This window comes from Chaetodon auriga, chromosome 12, assembly GCF_051107435.1.
Source record: "Chaetodon auriga isolate fChaAug3 chromosome 12, fChaAug3.hap1, whole genome shotgun sequence".
In the NCBI taxonomy this organism is placed as follows: Eukaryota; Metazoa; Chordata; class Actinopteri; order Chaetodontiformes; family Chaetodontidae; genus Chaetodon; species Chaetodon auriga.
The window spans coordinates 2,230,037-2,255,200 of NC_135085.1; the positions used below are offsets into that span (position 1 = coordinate 2,230,037).

Genomic DNA, 25,164 nt, shown 5'->3' on the forward strand with positions numbered 1-25,164 from the left:
AGATGAGCAGACATCATGCTGCATTTTCTGCCTTGTCTCCCTGGTGCAATGGAGTAAAGACCTAAAGACACACACATAGACAGATAACAGTGGATAAACCCACATGGGACTATGGTCTGTAATAGCCTATAAAAACTGCTTATAATGTGCAGACTCAGACCCACAGTTGATTTTAATATCAAGAAGGCACAAGCACGAAGTCTATATTTAATAGCAATATCAATGTATCAAAATATAGTCTCAATGCTTTTGGTGTATTTTTTGCCCTTTGTTATAATGCATGCTATGCATCAGTATTTCCTAGTCCAATTTACAGTGTGACCTAAAACAAACCATTGAAATGAGATGATCAAGATAAAATGAAAATGCTCTATACTGGGACAATACCTGAGAAATTAAGATAAATACATATTGATAGATGTCCCCATAGAAATTTTTTTTTCTGGACTGTGGTCTTCATGGCCATAGCAGCATTCCTGCAGCAACTTCTTCAATTGAAATGAGTAAAAAGTGTTCATACAATCCAACTTCTTTTTGCAACCATAGGAGTCACTCTCTGCTGACCATTAGAAAGAATGCACGTTAAAGGCGCTTCCGCTTCCTTTTATACAGTTTATGTTTTTGATGTTTCAGGAACTTATGGGCTGGGTTTGCAGAGCTGAACCTTACTGACTGGTTAAACACAAATGCTGTGGCAAACACTGTACGATTTATGTTTAACTTTTTCACAAAACAAGGTACTAGGAGGTATTCCAGTACTCTACACTAGTATGGATAAAATATGAGGGTTGGACTTTTCTTACTGTTTACCAAAGTTTCAAAGTTAAGAATTCTGGTTGGTTTCCCTGACTTATGAGAGAGCATGTCAAGGAACTGAGAGTGAATGAGAGATGGAGCTGTGGTACAGAGAACAAAGTGAGTGAAGGAGAGATTTATTATGTTTCGTGGTGGTTATGTTCTAAAGCAACAATACAATATACACAATATGCAGTGGTCAAGAGTTTCTAGTCTCCTTTTCTTCTCTGCATTTCCCCTCTCCATTTATTAATGTGCTGTTGTTTCCACATGTGTAAATGTAATGTGAATAACTCCATTATTTGCTTACCTTTGCAAGTTAAGTGAAAAACATGCCACATGGCATGTTTTTGTGTACTAAACATGTGGATGGAAGCTACCTGAAAAGGTTTGGTTTTGAAAAATGTTAGGGACGTTTTGGAGTGTTACACACTTTAGCCAAGGGCTAATCAGATTGAGGTTAAAGTACAACAAATTTTTCAGCATCATTTCATAGCTGAAATTGCACTCTACAAAGTCATTGTGTCAGTATTAGACGAGGGCACCTCGCAGCATCATATCCAAATTTCGGTAATTGAGTCAGCCCCTAGCATCATCCAGAACAGCATTTTTTTTCAACCAACAATTGAAAAATGTGTAGATTGGAACTTGTGTTGGAAGCACAAGTAAAACTCTAATCAGCCATTCATGCAACCAACCATCTCTTAGTGCCAGTTGAGTCAGTCATTTGTGTGACTGTGACTCAGACTTCTGCTGGCTCCAATTTGCATGCTTTGTGAGAAATCCACTGGTGAAAAATAGGTAGTATTTGATTTCATCCCTCCTGGCACAGTGCTGAGAGGAGACTATTGTGTATGGTGAGGAAGGTCAACGGGAAGTTAACAGTGGGTTTAGGTAACACAGTCAGAATCAGTTTATTGCCAAGTAGGTTTTCACATACAATGAATGAATCTTGGTGCACAACAAAAAAACATAGTAAGAGAAAAAAAAAGTGTGAAGTAACATATGGGATTTGCAATAAAAATATTAAGAATATAAGGTGTAGTGTCTATGGTCAAGATACTGAAACCACATTGTAAGCACACACTGTAAATACTAACACTATTAAATAAAAACAATAAGTGGGCCTAACTTAGCTTTTGTCATCCTGTTCTTAACACTCTTTTAAACTAAGTAACTTGAAATTTGTAATATAAAAGCTGATCAATTTAACTTGCTTAAGTTACATAAAATTTGAAAAAAAAAAATTTCTTGTGCTTTTTTTCAATCATGCTCAATTCAGTCCTCACACATGACTTAACATTCATGTCTAGAACATGCCTGAGTGAGCGCAGGTACAGCTAGATGATACCTCTCCAGCAGTCATCATCATCAGCCTTATTGTGATTCTTGAGCTTGGCACACTGACTTGGTACATAAAAGTTATTCCCTGGTGGAAGCAATTTTTCTGTCTTGTAATTCGGTGCCAGAAATGTGTTTCCTAATTCGTTAGCTAAGGTAAGCTTAATTTTAGCCTACACCATGTGGTGTAATCCTGCTGCAATATGGGTAAAAATATCCATTGTCCACACTATGGACTTTCCCTCACAAATTCAGATTTCATGCATGACAATGTGTTTCTGCCTGTAGCCTGTAAAAATTCTCTCTCACTGAAATTAAAGGATAAATTACAGGATAAGATAAGATAAGATTTATTGATCCTACACTGGGGAAATTAAATCGTTACAGCCAGCAAGTATTACAAAAAGCAAAATCAGCAAAAACAGTGGCACAGAAGGGTCAAGATAAAGAGTATAAAGGATACAGAAATAAAAATCACTATGTATATGTATATTATGTACAGATTTAAAAAAAAAATCCATAAAAAAATACTCCTGCCCATAAAAATTGTATTGCCAACATAATTAAGAGAAAACTGCAAATGCAATATGTTGAAATTGCACTTGAGAAATACTGTTGCATGAAAAGAACATTGAATTGCACAAGTCTATGTATATGTACAATTTGTAGTTTCTGACAATACTGTTTGCAATGTGGATAATACAGTGTTAATACACAGTTGAAAAAAATATAGAACAAATTAATTAAAAATTGCACAAGATTTACGTAATGGTATTGCACCAGATGTAATGTATAACATATATATATATTCACAACTCGGGTGAAATTTCAGGATGAACCTAAAATGCACTTTTAACTTTTACAGGTGAACTTAATTTGACCTTCTCTAAACTTTTGAAAGTCGATTCACGCTGAGCAGAAATGATTGCTGCCAACAATGTTGGAGATGTCAAGGAGAGTGCTATGCATCAGCCACTGTCGTCAGCAGATGAGCCTTTGGTGGTGGTGGTGTTACTGTGTGGGCTAGTGTGTCTAGTCAATACACAACTGCCCTACACTTTGTGAATGGTACAGTGACAAGCCCATACTACCTGAATAACATCATTAATCTAGTCATTGTGCCCCTGCATGAACAACACAGGCTAAAATTGTCTCCATGGACGACAATGCTCCAGCTCATCGAGGTCGCATCATTAAGGAACGGCTGTTGGAGACTGGAGTACCTCAAATGAAGTGGCCTGCACTTTCTTCAGACCTGAATCCCATAGATGAGATCAGCTGAGTGTGATCAGCTATGGGATCAGCTGAGTCGCTGTATAGAGACTCGTAACTCTGTACCCCAGAATCTCAAGGACCTGAGGGCCGCCCTTCAAGATGAGTGGGATGCCATGCCTCATGGCTTGTGACTTGTGAACAGCATGAGACTTCATTGTCAAGCTGTGATTGATGCTCAATTGCATGCTTCTATTTAAATGCCCTACTTTCATGATATAATATCACTGTAACTGTGAACTTTTAACATTTTCTGTAAATGTCACCCGAAAGCCAAATATCCCTAAGTTTTTGTGACGAGTGTGTGTGTATGTATACACACACACACACACACACACACACACATACATAAGCCCTCTCTATATATAAGCTCTGTGAGCTTCCACAGCCCTAGCAGACCACTCTATAGAAAACTGCAGATGCCACCACAGAGTCATAAAATGTTTTTAACAGTGTCCTACATACTTCAAAGGACCTCACTCTTCTTAGCAGGTGCAGACAACTTTGACAACCCTTCTGTACAGGGCATCTGTGTTGTTTGCCCAGTCCAGTTTGTGGTTAAGGTGGACACCTAGGTATTTGTATATGTCCACACTCTCAGTGTCCTGGTGTAATCAACAATGTGCCACTGATTACACCAGTCAGCATCCAGGGTTTGCTGACTGGTAGACGTATGGTATATATATACAGTACTGTATATGTAACATTTTAGGCAGGTGTAAAAAAATGCTGTCAACTAAGAATACCAAAATGCAGTGAATGAACAGAAGAGTCCTTTGCCTTCAAAACAGCATTAATTCTTCTGCACAGAACTTCACTTTGGCCTGCAGACACTCGTTATTGTACTGTTCTCCAGCCCTTCAGTGAACAAACTGTCTTCTGCTACAGCCAAATATTTCAATGACATAAGTGCAGTGAACAAGTTTAATAAACTCAAGACGTTAAATTGAATCAACAACTGCTGAGTCATGGTGACAAGCATAAAGATTTGCTTACCATTTCCATTTCTGAGTTTGACAAGTAAGTTTTTCATTTGGTATGAAGGAAAAACAAAGGAAGGAAAGCTATCTCAACAACTATTCAGTGCATTGCCAAAAAAAAAAAAAAAAAAAAATTTCAACACAATCACGGACCCATGAGGACATATGTTATGACTTTGGAAATCCTGCACTTTTCATCTACCACCATCATACGGGAAACATGAGGAAGCAATAGTTAGGTTTATGATCAAATATCTGCCAAAATTATGCTAACATGCTAAACATAGATGGTAATCATGGTAAATGTTAATTGCTTTTTATAGCTTTGAGATTGCACACATAAGGAGGGGCAGTCCCACGTGGGCTTCAGTGCCAGCACATCAAGTTTATTATAAAACATCTCACAACTAGCACAAAAAGCATGTTCTGGAGAAAATATTACCATGCTCTTACTCAAAGGACCTCTGTGTCAACAGCCTCACACAGCCTCTAGCATGGCTGTAGACAATGATGTTGATTGTCCTTACCCATTCACACAGTCTGTCTGCACCGCAGTTACTACTAATGCTCCACTTCAGAATCTCTGTCCCCAGTGGTACTGCTGATCTGCGTTTGGTAATGACTGGCTTTCAAAATCTTCTAGTGGCAATGAAATTTACAAGTCTTTTCTACCTGCTGTCCACAGATGAGACAATGGCTCTTTGGGCTTAGAATCTGACTAGTGTTTCACCTCTGCCTACAGATCCATCACTGTTGTTATACAAGTGTTCACACACTTTGTGTTTAGAGAATTGTTAGTGTCTCCAGGAAGATGGGTGATTCATTGTCACTCCAACTCACCATCAATCAAACTCTGCAGTGCACGCTAATGTCTTTTTTTATTCTTTTAATGTTGTCTTTCTTGATTAACTAGATTTTATCTCTACTGGCACAACAAGTCTTAACAGGTCACACTTGTCACACACCATGCAAAAGTAATGTTTAATCCTGTTCTTACCTGCACACACACACACACACACACACACACAAACAACATCAGGGACCTTGAATCTATTTACCAACCCAGATGCACTATCATAGCACAGTCCTTCAGGTAACAATGTCCATGGACTCCAGTCAAGGCCGTCACACGCACACTCATGCACACTCACACTACATGCATGGAATCCTGTTTCGAGAAATCCCAGTGAGATAACAGGTTAGATCATTTAACTACTTTAACATTTTTTCATTATTTCAAGTTAAATTCACAATTTAATTCATGCAAATGTAAACAGATTTCCATTGAGAAATTTTTCAAAAAAAAATGATCAGACTTGGCAATCCCGTCTGTGGGTTCTGAACAATAATCTCCACCAGAATGTGGTGAAATTCTTTTTAGCTAAAAAATGGTGAAAACAATCATCCTTTCCTTCCTTTGTCCAGAAATACATGCAGGGTTATCTCAAAGAAAATTATTGCAGATAGGGAAATAAAGGTGACAAATCTTTTTCCTTTAGCTGTTTGTGTGTGACCTGTGCTGAGGCTGGCTCCAGTGATGACATCATACCATTCGCTTGAATCCGCCCTTGGGTCCACCCTAAGGGACAAAGCAGGTATAAAAACCTGCCACATGCCACATGTCATTACACTAGTTTGAACTGACACTGCTCACTGACACTTACACACAGGTTGCTTACATAATTTGTAGTGACAGGCAGTGTCACGTTGCATTTATTGTCTCTGGATTGGAAAGCTTTTGGAAAACATCTTTAATACAGATTCTTCTCTCTAGTAGGCAATAGTCACATATTTATCACAGTTCCTTTCAGTGTGATCTGTGTGGAGCATTAGTAGCAGTGAGTGAGCCTTCTGCTGTGTTGGATCTTCCTCTCATCATCATCAACATCATCACCATGATAATAAGCTTTGCTCTCATCTGGGCAGTAGTGGTGGGATTCTGCTGCCTTCTATGGCTTGCTGTGGGGATACGACGCAGGTAATGTATTTTTTTAATACTTCAAGCTCTTGTATATTACACAGTGTGTCTAGAACATTCAACAGTAATAATTTCTGAACTACACTGATTTTGGTGCACACAGACCAACACCAACATAGTTTTTAGAGGTAAGCAAAAACACTGCATGATTCATGTGGCCACTAATGTTACCACACCACTGTGAATGACATAAGCATGCTTTCAGTGTATGCTAATCAACCAAAAGCTTTTGTAAAGATGACTGAATTTGTTTGGAATGCTGTTGATTCTCAAACAATGTCCCCAGTGTGCTGTTAGTGCTTAGCCGCTGCTGTCAAACCATACTTTGTGTATTCACCAGCCATGCATATTCAGAATGAAGATGTAGTTGTCTATGAAGATGTAGTTTTATGTAGCTGAAATTGCTAGGCCACCAGGGCGCCAAGGGTTAAGGTGCCAACCATGAACTTCAAGCAGGGTGACCTTTGTTGCATGTCATTCCCCATTTTTTCCCCTAATTTTCTCATTATCTCTCTGCTGGCTAGCTAATGAAGACAAAAAGTGCCAAAACAAATAGAAGCAAACAAATAAAAAAAAATCTATATTCAGCCACCAGGGTGCCCCAAGGTTACTTTTTAAGATGTATTAATTAATTAATTAATTAATTAATTAATTAATTATGCTATACTTTGTGAGTTGTAGGTTTTCAGATTATCTGAGTAGGGTAATTCAAAAGCAATTTTGTGTATGTCTTATATGTTTTTTGTATGGCAAAAAAAAAAAGCTTAAAACAAGATTTCATCGATACAGACAAAAAGCAAAAACTTCCATGAGCTGGCTGTAGGTTTCATCACTATAGCTGAATATCAGTCAGAATATAGTTAGTAGCAAAATGAGCATTAACTCCTGTAAATATGTCAGGGACTAATAGTTTGAATGAAGACAATCCTCATAACCTCTCTCTGACCAGACATGCAACTGAGCCCCAATATAGAAAACACTTGTTGTTGTTGCACTTATTTTTGCTTAATACTGAATATTATCTGCTAAATGTTTTTTGTTTGTTTGTTGTTGTTTTTTTTGTCAATGCCCATAGGCAACCTGGTGAGCCTGCAATTGAGAATGGCTTCATCCCCTATCTGGGTTGTGCTCTGCAGTTCGGGGCCAACCCTCTCCAGTACCTCCGCAGCTGCCAGAACAAGTACGGCCATATTTTCACCTGCAAGATCGCAGGCCAGTACATCCACTTCCTGTGTGACCCCTTCTCTTACCATTCAGTCATCAGACAGGGGAGACACCTGGATTGGAGGAAGTTCCACTTTGCTACATCAGTCAAGGTCGATTTCTGCGATTTCATCTTTTATTATCATACGATGATCTGTCAGGATAGATTTCTTCTTCCATAGATGACTTTTTCATGCCATCTGTGAGTTCTCCAATGATCCTAAACCTCTTCTTCCTTCCCTCATCAGGCATTTGGCCATGACAGTTTTGACCCTCGCCATGGCCACACCACAGAGAACCTCCATCAAACCTTTCTGAAGACACTGCAGGGTGAGGCTCTGCCCTCTCTGATAGAGACCATGATGGGCCACCTCCAGGATGTTATGCTGAGGTCAGACACGCTCAGCCCCAGCAAGGACCACTGGGAGGTGGATGGCATCTTTGCTTTCTGTTACAAGGTCAGTAACTGGACTTTAGATTGAATGTCATGGCAGCGACTCAATAAAAATCAAGTTCAGTGTTCACTGTATACTGAGATACTGAGTTTGCATTTCTATAACCTCCATGCCCTACATTTAGACTCAAAAACAATGTTCTCAACAGTCCTAACAGGTTTCCTTCTGTCCTGCTGTCCTCCAGGTGATGTTTGCATCTGGCTATCTCACTCTCTTTGGTAAAGAGCTTGGTGAAGATAAGTGTCAGGCTCGGCAGGCAGCTCAGAAAGCCTTGGTGCTCAACGCTTTAGAGAACTTCAAAGAGTTTGACAAGATTTTCCCGGCATTGGTGGCTGGCCTGCCCATCCATGTCTTCAAGAGTGCCTACAGCGCCAGAGAGGTTAGTGTATTTTCCCTCCAACTATCAATGGAGGAAATGACCATATAAATACAAGAGAAATGTGTGTATTGGATATGAATGCCTTTTTGTACATTCTTCCCAAATGTCTAGAACCTAGCAAAGACGATGCATCCTGAAAACTTGTCCAAGCGGGAGAACGTTTCTGATCTGATCTCTATGAGGATGATCCTGAATGATTCCTTATCTACCTTTAATGACATCAGCAAGGCCAGGACCCATGTCGCTCTGCTCTGGGCTTCACAGGCTAACACCCTACCTGCTACCTTCTGGAGTCTCTTTTATATGATCAGGTAAGCTGACAGTTTTCTCAGGAAACAGAACAAAACTGGTGGCTCAACTCACCAGATAATAGTGGTTCAGAGTTCTGGTGTGTCTGAATGGATTTGGTTAATCTATATATTTCTGTTTCATTTGTGCTATGCTTGACTGTGACAGTGATTAATCGTTTAAACAATCAGGGACTAGTGTCATATGAAACTTTCATTTTGGCTGTAACTGGCTGGTCTAACTCATTAAACCAGTTTAACACAATAGGCCAATGTTTGTGAAACTACAGCCCATGTAACTAACAAGCTTGTTATGACACAAATGTTTTATGACCCCAAATATTTAATAGAATGTGCAGTAGCTTGGTTTGGGAACTAGTTAATGCCATCAGGAACTGCTTTGCTGTATTAGCTGACTATTTAGCTAGCTAGCTTGGTATTGCACACATACACCAATGCATTTAAGACAGATGAAATATTTGAGATAGAAAGTTGTGTTGGGTTCACTGTACAGCAGAGTTGCATTATGGTGTTGCAACAAGTCTGACAGAAAGGCATCTCAGCTGGCTATATGAGCATGTAGAGCGTAGGAATGTACCAAAATGCAGGCATTGTACCGTGATTTTACATAACCAATTGTCATTGGATAGTGCAGCATATTATTTATAAGAAAGCAAAGTATGGTAAAGTTGTGAATTTATTTTAGTGTTTTTAAATCTTACAATTACAGTGATCAACTCACAAGTCAGTTATTAGTGCAAAACAGTGACATTGTGAGAAGAATCAGCACCATTTACAGCACTACACATCAAAGAAGCAAGACTATGACAGCTTGTGACAAATTTTATTCTACTCTCTCATATGTGTTATTTGATATTGGCATAAATTGAAGTCTAGGGCTGTCAAAATTGGCCAAAATGACAAAAATTAGTCAGATGTTTCTTGAATCATTTGAATAGCTATTTTTGTGTATTATACCCGTAAACCAATACAATGAGACACATACAACTTAACTTCAACAAACATGTCTTTTATAAAATCTACATAACTACAGACTACAAAATGAACAAAGAAAATGATGTCTTTTACCATATTGGTGAATTATGCACTCGTATCAACTTGAGAACTTGTAACTTGAGCTACATTTCATTTTCAATAAATGAAAGTGACGTTGTGTGCAGAATTTCCAACTGGTGGCAGGGTCCATGTGTCCTGCAAGATTTCAGTGTTGCAGTCAAAAAGTAGGAATTCTGATCATGTATTATCTGTTTATGGACTGTACTTTCCCATGATTTTTGTGTCCAAGTGACTCATGGAGACAAGTTTTTCCAGTTTTTAGCGAGAGTGCTACAGCTGGCAGCCATCAAACGACTTGCAATGCAATCCTCCTGGCTGCAGACTGTCAATATATGTCCACAGAGCTTGTTTTTGCCAGTGACAGGCTCAGATTGTTATCTCATAGTGCAGTTCATTCAGTACAGCAGTCTGGGCCCATGCACGAGCAGCTACCATGGTATTGCTGCTTTTTCATCACTGAATGTCTTTTTTTTGTTTGTTTTTTGCACGTTGATTGTATATTCAAATTTAGTATATTCATTGACAGCCCTAAAAAAGACCCGCTATATTTAATAACTTAAAAGCTGGAAGACAGTTCAGATAAAGTAGATGTATACACGCAGTAAGAACAATAATGATTACAATAAATCACAGCCCAAAAATATATGATAATAATAATAATGCTTATTTCTCCTTTGAAAGTTCCTGGCTGGGCAGGCCTTACCCCCTGGGGCCGGCCCATAATGCCAGATCTGGTGTATTTGTTCCTAAATAGGCTGAATTGAAAATAGGTTTTCAGATATCAGTGAACAACACTGCATTCCTATCAGTGACATGTTACTAGTGGGTTCCTGTATCTATTCTCAGGAGTCCAGATGCTATGAAAGCAGCTAGTGAGGAAGTGCAGAAAGTTCTGGAAGATTCAGGTCTGACAGCTGATCCCAGCAACCCCACACTGAAGCTCAGCAGGGACCAGCTGGACAACATGCCTGTTCTAGGTACTATCAATGTAACAACAACAACAACAACAACAACAACAACAATAATAATAATAATAATAAAGTTATTTGCACAACAACTAATATTGTTATAAAAATGTTCTGAAAAATTCTGTCTATTTCTGTCTATAGACAGCATCATAAAAGAAGCCATGCGTCTATCCAGTGCTTCCATGAATGTGCGTATAGCCAAGGAAGACTTCCTGCTTCATCTTGACAACCGGGAAGCTTACCGGATAAGAAAAGACGATGTCATTGCCCTATATCCACCCATGTTGCACTACGATCCAGAAATCTATGAGGATCCCTATGTAAGACCTTTATGTAATGATCTTGAATCTTCTTCAGGAAATCGCCATAAATTGTTTTGCTCCCTTGAGAACTCATCTTCCTCTCCCCCTCTGTCCTCTTCGCATTGCAGGAGTACAAGTTTGACCGTTTCCTGGATGAGAAAGGCCACGAGAAAACCGCTTTCTACCGCAGCGGCCGACGGCTGCGATACTACTACATGCCCTTTGGCTCTGGGGTCACTAAATGCCCAGGCAGATTTTTTGCTGTGTATGAGATCAAGCAGTTTCTGACTCTAGTGTTGTCCTACTTTAACATGGAACTATTGGACCCTGCTATCAAAGTCCCACCTCTTGACCAGTCCCGTGCTGGTCTTGGAATCCTCCAGCCTACCTACGATGTGGACTTCAGGTACAAGCTGAAATCAGACCACTAGCTCTGTCATGCAGAGGGACTGAAGTACATATTGTACATACTGTATATTTAATATTGTTAATGAAGATGCTTTGCTGTATGTATAAATATACTGAATTATATGTTTTGTAGCTTTAATTTGCTGCTGAAGAACATGTATTCTACACATACCGGTGGAGCCCTTACAAACTGTTAGAAGCTGTTTAATGTTTAACCAAACACTTCCTGTCTATGTTAGAGCTGGGATAGCATCTGTAGAGTAAAAATGTAAGGCAGCATCTTCAGTCCCTGTTAATGAACAAACCTAAGCCATAGAAATTTAGGTTATTGTGCATTAAAGTGTTTGTTTGGCCCATTTGCTAAAAATCTTAAAGTTACATTACTGCCAACTGCTTTTCATCTCAGATTTTTTCTACTTATTATTATTTTGAATTCTGTGATTTGTTACCCATTGATGTGTCGATTTTTTTGTATACTTTGCAATAAATTTAAGTGCCGCTTCAAAGCCTCCTCTACACTGTCAGGAATAATTTAATTTGTTTTGTGGTAGCTGACACTGAAGTTCTCAGTCTTTGAAAATGTGACTATTAATGCCTGGTCAGATCAATTTAAAAATAGATTGGTCTTGGAAAAGTTCATGGTAATGTTAATCTGGCAGTAGACAGGTTTTTGCTTTAACTTAGCATCATAAAGTAGTAAGTACTAATGTAATGTAGTAATGTTGATTGAACAATGTATCCAGTCACACATAAAATAACATGATACCAGCCTAGTTTGCATTTCTCTACACATACAGAAAGAATGCTACTCCACCCTGAGGCCAACCTCTGCTGTAGTCATTTGTTTTGCAGTGTGTTGTTGGTAGTTGCTGGGCTCTGGGGAAAACACAAAGCAATCAGGTTGTCTTTGTGACAGCAGCATCAATGATAATACCACATGGAAACATTTAGGGGAAAGCTGAAAAGTTGTCTGTTTCCACTGGTATACATGACTTGTAGGAAATATGCTAAGCATGCAAAAACACAACAAAACTGGCATGTTCCGTTAAGCTCTAGAGCTTAGAGTTTTTAATTCATGTTAAATGGTAGCATGAACACAGAAGTTCATCCATCCTGCTCTACCACTATTTTATTTCAGTTCGTTTCAGTTTGTAGTTGTTTTTAAGAACACAGAATACATTTGCATACTGCATCGCTCAAGCAGCAACACAGCCAAAATCCAGAGGGATAGGACAGTGTGCACAGAACGATAAAGTTGCCATGGAAGGACTAGTGGAGTGCTAAACAGAGTGCTAAGAAGGGACTTGTAGTGGATGTTGCATGTGTGTTGCTTAAGAAACCACCAACTGCTGCGAACTGGTGAACATGGCTGGATCCATGAAGGTAGCCTCCGTGACTGATGGAAGCCATTTTGTTATCAGGGAATAGAGTACTGAGATGGTTTTCTTACTGGGTTTAGCTCCTGGCACCCAGGGGATGAGTCAGCTAAAAGGACCACTGGCTACAGCTACAGCCAGCTACACTAAGCAGCAGTTTAGCAGTGGTTACTTCAGCAACAGTACCTGTCCATCTGAAAACTCTGTAAATCACCTTGGTGCAGTAATGTTATTCCCTGTCATCAAACTGGCCTCCATGGATCTCTGAGGCTGTGTTCTGTCCCGGTCTGGCTGTGTTCATTGAGAGGCTGCTGGTTGGAGGCAGCTAGTGGTTACTTAAGCAACAAAGCTATTTGTCTAGAATTGCTGCAGAGCAGTTGGAGGACATCAGAGGGAAAACTAGAAAATATTTTACCCATAAAATATGATCCATTTTCACCCAAATCAATGCATCAAATTAGAATTTTGTGTTTTTGTTCAAGTGGTCTATGAGACTGCCCACAAAAACACTCCACTCCAGCGACATCCTTCTCTTTATATGTCATGGCAGCGTCATAAAAATTCAGAAAGTATTTCATTGGGCACAAAATTACTAATACACCCAGAAGTGCAGGATAAGTCATCAACATTTTTTAGAATTTTCCAGGATTTCTATGACAAACTCTACAATACTGTTATGACTTCATGGGAATTTTAATAGGAAATAAAGTAATTCAGATGCATGAAATAAATAAAGGAATGCTCACTGGCACAACTGTTTCTGCTGCTTAGATGGTGTTTGTGAGTGCTGACTCAACAGGGAGTTAATAGTAAAAACAGCTGACAACAGATGTTAAGGACATCAAAATGTAGCCATTGTCATTGCTTTGAGAAGGAAGGCAATTCAGTTATTTATAATAGTGTTTTCACATGAAACTCTCCAATCAATATTTATATGTGTTTACCTTCCAATTTATAAGTTTAAATGCTGTGAGTAGACTAAATTTGGTGAACTGGGAAGCAAGGTCAGAACACCAATGTAAAAAATGTGCAACTGTTTAACTTGTCAGCACTGACAATCTACAGGCTTTTTATTGTGTAAGGGAAGTGTAAGCTGTGTGTGTTCACGTGTGTTGACATATACATGTTGTGCAAATCAATAAGTTTGTACACCTATCTGTGCAGCATGTGCTGTTGTCTGTTAAACTCAAAGTACAACAGAAAAGCTTTCTCTTCGAAGAACTTCAGCACACATCATACCTCTCTCTTTCTTTATATCTATGTGTGTGTATATATACACAGAGAGAGAGAGAGAGAGAGAGAGAGAGAGAGATACAGATATATATATAGATATAGATATACAATGCTTTGCAGCTGGGTAAGAATTGATTGATGATTTATTCCTGTAAATGTTGTTAATGGAAACATATTGATTGAACCTATTATTGAACATTTACTGTGTATATACACCATGATGACCATGGGGTTGTAAAAGTTGAGGGGTGTTCACAATTTTTTTTAATTTATTTCTCTCCAGACATTTCCCTGCCACCCAGAACATCTCCCAAAGAGGTCACAGAGAGTCTGAGGACTCAAGTAACCGAAGCAACTTCTTAACCATTTCAGAAGAAATTGCTAAGCATGATCCCCTGATAGAAAAACCCATGGAAATACCAAGTACGCAAAATGACTCAAAATGAAATACTGAAATAATAGGGGAATTCAAACAAAGTGTGGTTTTCAGTATAATTGTTGATCAAAGACCTTCAGAAGAAAGAGCAAGTATCACTTGTCATTTGATAATATTACAATGGGGTAAACATGGGCACTTTCTTGACTTTCAGAGGGCAGAGGACAGCCTGGATGCAGCAGGGTTAACCAACTTGATCATAAAATGCCTTGACCTGGTCGGTCAGGGCTATGGCGATGCTGCCATTGTGAGTGGCAAGCAGTCAGACGTGTCAATAAGGGTCCAAGAAGTTCCAAAGCATGCATTTTATGTGCACTGTAATGCTCATTGTTTGAACCTTGTGATTCCAGATAGTGTCAAGTCATTCCCTGAGACTGCTTACTTTTTTTCCAATTCTTCTGTTTCACTTCTTCAGAAATGCTTTTATGTAGGTACACACACAAAGTGGCTTGAAATTCAGAGAGAAATGTGTGGTGACAGCTGTCAGTCACGTGGAATCATTACCTGACACACTGTAGCAATACAGGAGTGAGGCCTTTTTTGAGGTTGTGTGGAAAAAGGTGGGGGAAATGGCTGACAAATGTGAAGTTAGTTTGGAAAGGACTGGGCAGCCGAAGATGACGAGGAGGTTCTTCTTGTGTTTGTAGTATTTCTAAAAATTTTCAGGGGCGTATTTCATTAACTTTCCAATGATTGCCATCATAATAACTGTCAACACTGCTCTATGCGAGCGAAGCTTTTCAGCCCTCAGCCTTATTAAAAACCACCTGAGAACAACAATGGGAGATGACAGTTTTAGGTAGGGGACGTGTACTGTATATGTTTTTTGTGTGAATAGTACCAGTAGAGCTTCATTTTATGCTGAAATTCTGTTGCTGCTCATTGTAGGTTTTGTTGCGCTAAACTGTCTGCATATACTGTGTGTGTATACTGGTGCTATTCACACAAAAAACATATATATGTATATGTATGTATACATACATATATACATATATATGTGTGTATATATATGTATATATGTATAGTGTTGGTACTGTACAACTAAGTATGTCATGTATTACATATTTGAAAATGTATTGTTTTCTATGCACCCTGTGTATCTTCACTCAAAGTTAAAGAGCCTAGCCAGCTATAAGGCACGCTAGAGGCTAGAAAGGGGTAAGAATTTCCTCACCCAAGGCTTTAATGACACTTTCTCTCTTGCCAAAGACAAAGCTGCCTCAGTATGCTCTTTACTTGATTCTTTCCTTCAAAAATCTTTTAACCACAGAAGATTAAAAATGAGGTCATAAAGTTAATCAGATATGGCGACTGCTAGGTCCATGACTGCTCAGGTTGTACTGAAAGAACACCAAAGCAGGCAGGATGGAGAAACAAAATGAGAGCTTTAATAACAAAAAAAAAGCTCATCCCAGCCAGCAAAACAGGCAGGCACCAAAAACTGAGGGAGTAGACTGAGGCAGAATTCAAGAACAAATGAGGAATACAAATAACTAAACCAATAACAAACCAGTACCGCAGGGGTTATCAAATTTGTCACTCAAAGGTCAGCATCTGACATTTATTCAAGGTCACAGGTTCAGAATGATTGGCATTAACAAAATATTTAATCAAATAATTAAGATCACATCTCTTGTGATTGGGCCTGCATGAAACTGAGGCAGACAAGGCTCAGGCAGTTAGACATATTCTTACAACTACATTCACACTAGTTGTAGAAACTGTTTTCAAGAGACAAGAGTGTACAGAAATATAATGTAACAGTTGGCCAATGAAAATACTCCCAAGTGACGCCTCTTCTCATAGACAAGCTTTGTGATTCTCCATGAAGCATCCATTTTGGAAGAATGGATGAATTATTAATTACATACTTTTTTCAACAAAAAACCCACAGTTCAACCACCAATGAATGAGTTCTTGTCTGAACAAAAAACTCCTCTTCAGGATCTCAGGAACCTCACAAAAAATCTCAGTTTGAGACTCAAAAAACTGTTTACAACAGAACAACAGAAAATAAACCCAAGTGACATTTCTTGCCTAACAAGAATAACATAACAACAGTCAAGCTTTGTGATTTTCTGTGATCCTGATAATCCATACAGTGGGTGAACTATGAAATACATGACTTTTTGGCTCATTGCCAGGGGTTGGCAAGCTGATCAACCGCCACTCTCAGGACGGAGTGGACCTTTTCCACTGGGGAGTAACAGATGCACAAATTTTCTGAATTCATTATTTGACTTACTGTCCGGTCTGGTTGTGGACTGAGGTCCAGACTTACAGAAGGCCTGCGGTATGGCATGAGGAACACAGGCAGGAAGACTGGTGAAAGACACCATAAGCAAACATAGCCACCCTGGCAATTGACAACTGAAAGATGGAAAACACATGGACTAAATAGATAAGAGGGATGGCTAATGGACAGATGGAACCAATCAGAAACATTAATGTGACAGAGACAAAGGCAGGAAATAATGCCTGTGACTGCTGGGTGTTTGATTCACTGTATGTTACCTGAGACTCTGAACTTGTTGCTGCTAATCTGGATCTGCCAAGTCTAAGATTAAAGTCAGTATAAGCAATATACACGTGTTGTGGTGTCTCTGCACTTGGGTCCTAAACCCCACCTGTTACAAAACAGGAAACAGGCTACAAGCAAATCCCAGGAGCATGATATTATAATGCATATAATCATCATTTTTGCTTTATTAGTCTCTAATTTCCACCTCATTGTTAATAATTGATGACAACTAAACAGCTAAATCCATGTAGGTTTTTTATATCTTATGCATGCAAACAAAACATGCACTTAAGAGTGACTAATCCCGGGCTGAAAATTGCCCCTGCACTACAGTCTACAAGGGCACAAGGCATCTCCATTAACACCCTGTTTGTACACTGTTTACAATACATGCAATCACTCTGAGGGTCTAATCTGCTTTTATGTCTGCCAAACCAAAATAACACTGTGTACTCCCATTTGAGAGTCCTTGTGTATAAGATTTTACCTTGTGTCTCTGTAGCCAGTGGCTAAATCAATAGTAGCTGTCCCCCAACACACACTACACCTTTGCTGCTGTAGCCAATTTCTCTATTTCCCCAGACATTGTCTGTCTCCTGCATATCAAAACTCACCTCCCCATCTGGATGTGACAGTTGTTTCCACTTAAGCCAAACCATCACTGAACTGCAAAGATGATTTTAAGTCCTGTACATTTCAATCAGAGTAAGTAATCTAGTGGGGAATGTCTTAATTTTTTACCTTTTTTAATGAAAAAGTCAGAGGCACAATCAAAAATTGTTTCTCTTTAAAGATCACTGTCCAAATCACACTATCAAGTTTTCTGCCAGTCTACTTAAATGAGCTTTTGACAACTATGACACATCCTCAAATGCTCTTCAAGCTCTATTGATATAATGCCCCCTAAATTTCCTTGCAAAGACTGTCTCCATACAACTCCTTGAAGCTTTGAAACAAACTACTGCTTCAGTGAAGTTTTTGAGAAACAAAATTTTAATAGAGAGGCTGCAGCACTGGGTTGGTATATCTGGAATAGCTCTGAAGTGGTTCTGTTGTTGACAAAATCGTTATTTCTCATTTGTATTTGTTACCATGTCTTCCTTCACCATTTAGTAAATTGTGGAGTCCAAGGGTCGACACTGGGACAAATTTTATTTGAACTATATATGCTCCCACTTTTGGCACATTATATTAAGGCACAACATTTTATTCTACTGCTATGCAGATGATGTGCAGCTGTATCTCGCAGTAAGAGTCAGTCTTACAAACTGTCTTGCAGATATCAAAAAATGGATGTCAGCAAATTTTCTCAAGTTACATCCTAATCATCGGACCTCACAAGCTACATCCCAGGAGCCAGTGCTCTCTCTGTCCCTTATCAGTTAACATCAAACCATATGTCAGGAATCTGGCAGTGCTCTTTCACACCAACCTCACTTTTGAGAAACACACTAACAAGGTTGCGCAGTCATTTTACTACCATCTGAAGTAAAATGCCAGAATATGATCAATGCTGAGCTTTAATGACACTCAAGTTGTCATTCATGCTTTTATTTCTTAATGGTTGGACGATTGTAATTGTCTTTTAACAGGTATAAATCACACATCAATTAACAGACTCCAAACAGCACAGAATGTGGCAGTGAGACTCCGAGCAAAAACCAAGAAAGGAGCACACATCACTCCAATTTCAATGACCTTTCACTGGCTTCCCGTTTGTTTTTAGAATTGATCTTAATATTTTTCTTATTACTTTGAAAGCCTTCATGGCGTGGCGTCAGAATAAATATTGAACTGTTGTCCCTTGACCAACGAGTGGACACCCTGAGATCCTCAGGCAGAAATCTGCTGACTCCCAGCTCATGCTTAAGGAGGGCCGAGCGTTTGCTGTTAGGGCTCCTCGAATGTGGAATGACCTGCCTGAGGAACTCTGGCTTGCTCCCTCAGTATCTTTTAAATCACTTTTGAAAACATATTTTCAGCGAAAGAGTTTCTCATATTTTTTTTCTTAATTTTTAGGCTTATTAATTTTTGAGTTACACTGCTCTACTTTAATTCAGCCATTGTTTTTAAAGGTTTATCCTTGGTGATATATGCCTTTAATCATCTATTGTTGTAAGTTTTATTCCTCCTTTATTCTTTAACCATACATTAGTTATTGCTGCATTTCTGTTTCTGTAAAGCACAGCTTCAGTTACTAGTTACCTTACAGTTTACTGTTTTTGCACACAAAGCATAAGAGTTTATAAAACAAGTTCTGTTAGAAACTACCTAACAGTTTCTAAAAGTTAATTTTGTTAAAACATTTTATAGTTCCAACCTCACAAATGTGAGCAAAGTTTTGCTGCTTTTCATTTTAATTATAATATGTTGAATTTTAATGTACTTTTAATATTTCTGAGGTTTGGAATGTGGATTGGATAAAACAAAAATTGGTCCTTGGTAATTGTGAAAATTGTGAAAATCTCACAATTTTAATAATTTTTACAAACCAATGAATCCAAAATGAAGAAACATTAGTTACAGGCAGAAAGATGAAGAAAATAATTCAAGATTTAAAGAAAAACATAAAGGAGTGACAATGATAAATCCAACTAAATTCAATGCACAAGACCGGAATCTGCTATTAAACACTGACAGAACATTTAATACAGGGACCAACACAACAACTATGAGCTCGTTGGTTTCTTATGCTGTTTAAGGAATGTTTCCATCATGATTGTCATACCATACTGTATAGTCTCAGTTGTAATCAGTGAGAAACAAATGTTTATCATCATCAAATCAATATGTTCACTTGAATGGCTAAATAAATACATTTATGTCAAACTTTTCTCCAAAGTGCTTTACAGTTTTGCTTCCATTCACGCAATCATAAGCAATTTGGAGTTCAGTGTCTTGCCCAGAAACACATCAACATCAGAACAGGAGGAGTTGGGGATCAATCATCAACCCTGTGATCAGTGGATGACACATTTTATGTCCAGAGTTACAGCCACCATGCCACCAGCCTTCATGACTTTTCATGATCAATAGGCACAAAAAAGAAAATCAGGTACTATGGGACTGATCAAATAAGCAAATTCCTAAAACTGTCACATGAAAGCACATTAAATCCTAGCAGGGATCCAAAAGCTAAGTTATGTAACTGTAACTCCTCACTAATTTAGCATATAAGGTTAAACACATCTTCTGAGTGGAAGCAATTTCTTATATTCACTAGTTGATATGAAGGCTAATCAAACAGCAGGCAGCCAGTGAAAGGCCATAAGGGCTGAACTGAAGTCAGTTTATATAACCTTTAATAACCCCGTAAGCCTCCAGTCCAGACATAAACAGGTGACTGCACAATGGACAGAAAGAATGCAGACTAATGCACCAAATGAAATTAATGATACACATGATTGTGGATAAAAAACACACAGTTGTCAAGTCTAGGCCAGCTGCCCAGACATGTGTGTATGTATGCTCTCCACAGTGAGAAAACAATGTTATTTCAGTCACATTGTGAAGACTCACTTCTCATGAGCAGACTGGAACGTCAGTCCTTACAAATCTGCTTTTATTTGTTGTTTTTTTACATTGACAGGTTTATTGGTCATGACAGATTTGACAAAACAGGAATGTATAAGCAAAATACATTGAAAATAAAAGATCTGCTTCCCCCATGCCAAACCTCAGAGCACTGTTACCTTTCGTATATCTTAGAAAACTGAGAAGCTTCCTCTCTTACAACCCTGAGTTGAGATGCTGTGTAAAACACAAATAAAACAGAATAAAATTGTCACGCATTGACCATGACACTAATGCTGCTGACATTTTCATATTGCCATATTGTCATCATGCCACATGGCGAGAAATTGAGAAATACACACATCTGTGAAATATAAAATATGCTAACATACTCAATTTCACACAGAAAAGTGAAGAATGCTAGTATATATATGTATATGACACACACGCACACACTGTGCAGACGCAGACAGGAGTGACATTGAGTTGCTATGGTTGTGGGTTTATAGGTCATTAGAATGCAAAAAATTGTACCCCAATACTGAAACCTAGTAATATAGCCTCTGCATCCTTAGGCTTGTCAAAGATTTTTGAAAAATCAAACAATATAAATACTTTGACAACTACAATGGCTGTATGAATGATTTTGGTCTCAAAAGAAAGCTAAGACCTATGAGATTATGACAGAAGTGTCAGAATCAAGATATTGTTACTCTGTAACAGTAAATCCGTGCGGAACACAATAGAAAATTAAAAAATATATAAATAAATAAAAAAAATAAAAAAAAACACTCATTTGGGTTTGGCTTTACCCAACAAAATGTTGTGGTGCATTGCTCGATCATCAGTCACACTAACATCTGGCATTGTGCCAGTCCAAAAAGCAGTTTTTGTCTTTGACAAAGCACAGAGGGACCTTACACTTCCTGCAGTAGACACGTGTCTTGACACGTCTTTGCCCAGCATCATGGCACCTCTGGCAATACTTCCTCTTGTCGTCGCCGTCAATATCCTGGGGGCCATAAAACATTGGCATGCAGGTGACTGGTGGTGTTTGTGGTGGTGCTGAGCCTACACCAAAGTCCAGCATTTCTTTTGCTAGACTCTCCCTGAAGATCTTCTGGGTGTGTGGCTTCCGTTTCTTTGTTTTGCAGAGCTCCTTGTGGAGGATGAAGCTGTTCACCACTGCAACATCAATGAAATGGTAAAACAATGTCTTGTACCATTCTGTTGTCTTGTGGTGGATGCTGTCATACTTTATCAGTGAGTCTGACAAATCCACACCGCCCATGAAACGGTTGTAGTCCATTACAGCACTGGGCACAGGCACAGACTTTATCTTCCACACGCCGTCCTTTCTCACCCTCCTTGTCACAGTTTGTCCAGTAAAGGCTTCATGGACGGTCGAGCACATGTTCACTTCACGGGTGTCCTTCCACTTTACAAACAGAAGTTTGCCTCTTCTGATCCACCGTATGTCTCCCCTCTCAGCCTTTTTGGACAGGTTATTGACCTCCGTCTTTGGATAGCCAACCCGATTAGTTCTGATGGTGCCACAACAGCGAATGTTTTTCTTATACAATTCCTCAAACAGGTCAGTGCTGGTGTGGTTATTATCTACATAGAGGGTGTAGCCCCTACCGAGTGTTTCAAATGGTAGCAGGTCCCATACAGAGGAGAAGGTCAGATTTTGGGATGTGATAGAATCATTCTTCCCCTGGCAGATGGAAAAACTGAAAGTGTATGCCGTTTGGGCATCCGCAAGAGCACATACTTTATAACCCCACGTTGTGGGCTTGTCCTCCGTGTATTGCTTCATGCTGATGCAGGCCTTGGTCGCCACAATCCTCTCATCAATACAAATGTTCTGGTATGGCTGAAAATGAGCCTGACAGGCAGACACTATCTCTGTGTAAAGAGGCTTGAGCTTGAATAGTCTATCATATTCAGCAGTGTTCCTCTTTCTGTCATTTTCCTCATCCTCTCTCGGGTTGCTGAGGTGCAGCGAGAACAAAATTGCCTCAAAACGTTCCCGTGTCATTCTGTTTCTGGGGAAGGGAAACCCATACGGCCATTCCTTTCTCCAGTAGTCTGATCGGTGGTGTACAGATACAAGGCCTGTGAAAACTATGATAGCCATGAAAACCCAAAAGTCGCTTTCTGTCAGAGGTGTCCATCTGAACTTCAGTCCAGTCTGCATTCTCTTAGCAGCATTGGTATTTGTGTTGTTGATGATAGTGCGTACTGAAGAGTCACTAAAAAAAAGTCTGAAAAGCGAAAGGGGAGACCATGATGCTCTGGTATCGAATGTTGGGCCCGGGGTCCTGGCTGGCATGAATTTCACCGGGTTTGGCCTTGTGTCCATCTCGTCTATATTGTGCCACCTTTCTTCCTCCTCATCCTCTTTCAACGAAGGGGTAGAGGTAGACCCACTTTGACCATGTTTTGCTTTTTTCTTGGGCTGTGTTTTACTTAGAGGTGAGTCTGACTCCGATTCGGAAGACAGTGGTGGAGCAGAAGCACGCTGTCTCTTTCTCAGAGAGGTGCGGGTAGCTGTTGCAGGCTGTTGCTGAGGGGGACGGACAGATGCTGGAGCAGATGTGCTGCAACTGGTTACTGGAGTGACAGCAGAAGCTGGCTCATGCACGTCATCATCACGATCATCACTGTGGAATAAAGAAATATAGATTCAAAATCATTATTATTATCAGAATTATTACTTATCCTTGTTTTGAAAATCTCCAAACAGAAAAGAAACTCCAGACAGACAAGTACAAAACAATGGTTGTGGGGTGTATAAAGGATGGACGAGAGGAGGAATACAGAGCCGTGGTGGATGACTTTGTGGAATGGTCTGGTAGAAATCACCTGCTGCTTAACGTGGCCAAGACCAAGGAGATGGTTATTGATTTCAGAAGGAACAGGACAACCACACAACCACCACTGTGCATTCTGGGGGGGAATGTCACAGTGGTGGAGGATTACAAATACCTCGGAGTGCACCTCGACAACAGACTGAACTGGAAAACTAACATCAACGCTGTTTACAAGACGGGGATGAGCAGACTCTATCTCCTGAGGAGGCTCAGATCATTCAACATGTGCATCAAGATGTTGGAGATCTACCAGTCTGTTGTTACCAGTGCACTCTTCTTTGCTGCAGTGTGCTGGGGGAGCAGCATTGGAGCCAGCGACACCAACAGACTGAACAAACTGATCAGGAAGTCAGGATTTAGTTTTACTTAGTTATATTTTTATTATTATTCCAGTTTTTTTGTAACTTTTAAACAATTATTGATACATTCAGTTTTGTCTGTATGTTTAATTGCTACTGCAACAAAATAATTTCCCAAATTGGGATCAATAAAGAAGCAGTCTAAAGTCTAAAGGGTAAACGAGCCCTGTTGGTAAAGTCAACAAATTCTCTTCGTGTGTGCATTTACTAATTACAATGGATGTAGATGTTTCATTCACAGGCCTAAAAGAAAGAGCAATATCAGGCAAACACCTTTTTCACTCCTTTGTCTGAGGTAGGTGGGGGTGGGGGCAGGGTACACACACACACACACAACTCACTCATGTGTTTGGAGTGGGGAATGAAGCGAAGTTGGGGCAGATCCGTGATGAGCAGATGTGGATGGACCAGCAGGCTCAGGAGATGTACACTCATCATCATCATCGTCGTCGTCACTATCACTGCTGTGGGACATGAGGAAAAATAAATAAATTCATTTGTCGTAACGTTTTGAAAATAAAATAAAATACCGACAAGTGACGATATTGGTAAAGTAACAGCAGCAATAAAAACAAGTTTGAATCAGTTCAGTTCATTGCAGGGTAATGTGGGACATGGGTATGTATTTCAACACAACTTCAACAAGTAATTCATAACAAAACAGAGATTACATACCACTCTATTGGAATACACGGAATATAATCCGAGTCAGAGTCACTAGAGCCGTAATTGCTCAGCTGCGTCCAGAAATCCTCGTCATCGCTCGATGAGTCTTCAGAGTAAACGTAAACCTGGCTATGTCCAAACACAGGGAGAACCTCCTCACTTGAAACCACTTTTACAGCCTTTTTTCTACTTGCCATTGCACTTATCTCTTCCGAAATGACGAAAAATGCAAGTAAAAACAGTAAAAGAATGCCTCGGGCCTGGTCAGCGGTGTACGTCCGTATGTGCTCCGCGCATTCATGCGCAAATCTGAAGTACCGGTGAAACTCACTGTGCATTTACGCGGGTAAATATCTCGGCAACCCATTGGTCGATTTTAATGATCGACACCTCTATCGACTAATGAAAGTCAAGAGAATCGAGGGGCAACACCCAGATTCACAGTAGAAACACCAATGACGATACAGAAGGAAGTAACCCCAAAGATCTTATTTCGTATGAAGAGCGATCCCTCTACTGTAGAAACCCCCTTTTCTTTATGTAAACAAACTGGACCTTCGCGATTGATCTCAAACTATCTCAGAGTCATAGGAGTAGACATTAGCAGCGTTTTATCGAGCTGGAATGTAACTTTTGACCACATAACAGCAGAGGTTAGACATACTTTATGATTTTGTGGAGTATATTTTTGCTACTCTTTGACTGCTAGTTCACTTTTCGTCGCACAGTGATGACGCAA

General features: G+C 39.4%; 1 protein-coding gene across 1 annotated transcript; it reads left to right on the forward strand.

Moving 5' to 3' along the window:
• The first annotated feature begins 6,283 nt into the window (after positions 1–6,283).
• On the forward strand, positions 6,284–11,468 carry cyp7a1 (cytochrome P450, family 7, subfamily A, polypeptide 1). Its single transcript, XM_076745519.1, has 8 exons — positions 6,284–6,366; positions 7,442–7,682; positions 7,818–8,027; positions 8,209–8,403; positions 8,515–8,714; positions 10,614–10,744; positions 10,877–11,055; positions 11,166–11,468. Exons 1-8 carry the CDS (start codon positions 6,284–6,286, stop codon positions 11,466–11,468), a joined length of 1,542 nt encoding a protein of 513 aa, XP_076601634.1.
• Positions 11,469–25,164: the final 13,696 nt, after the last annotated feature.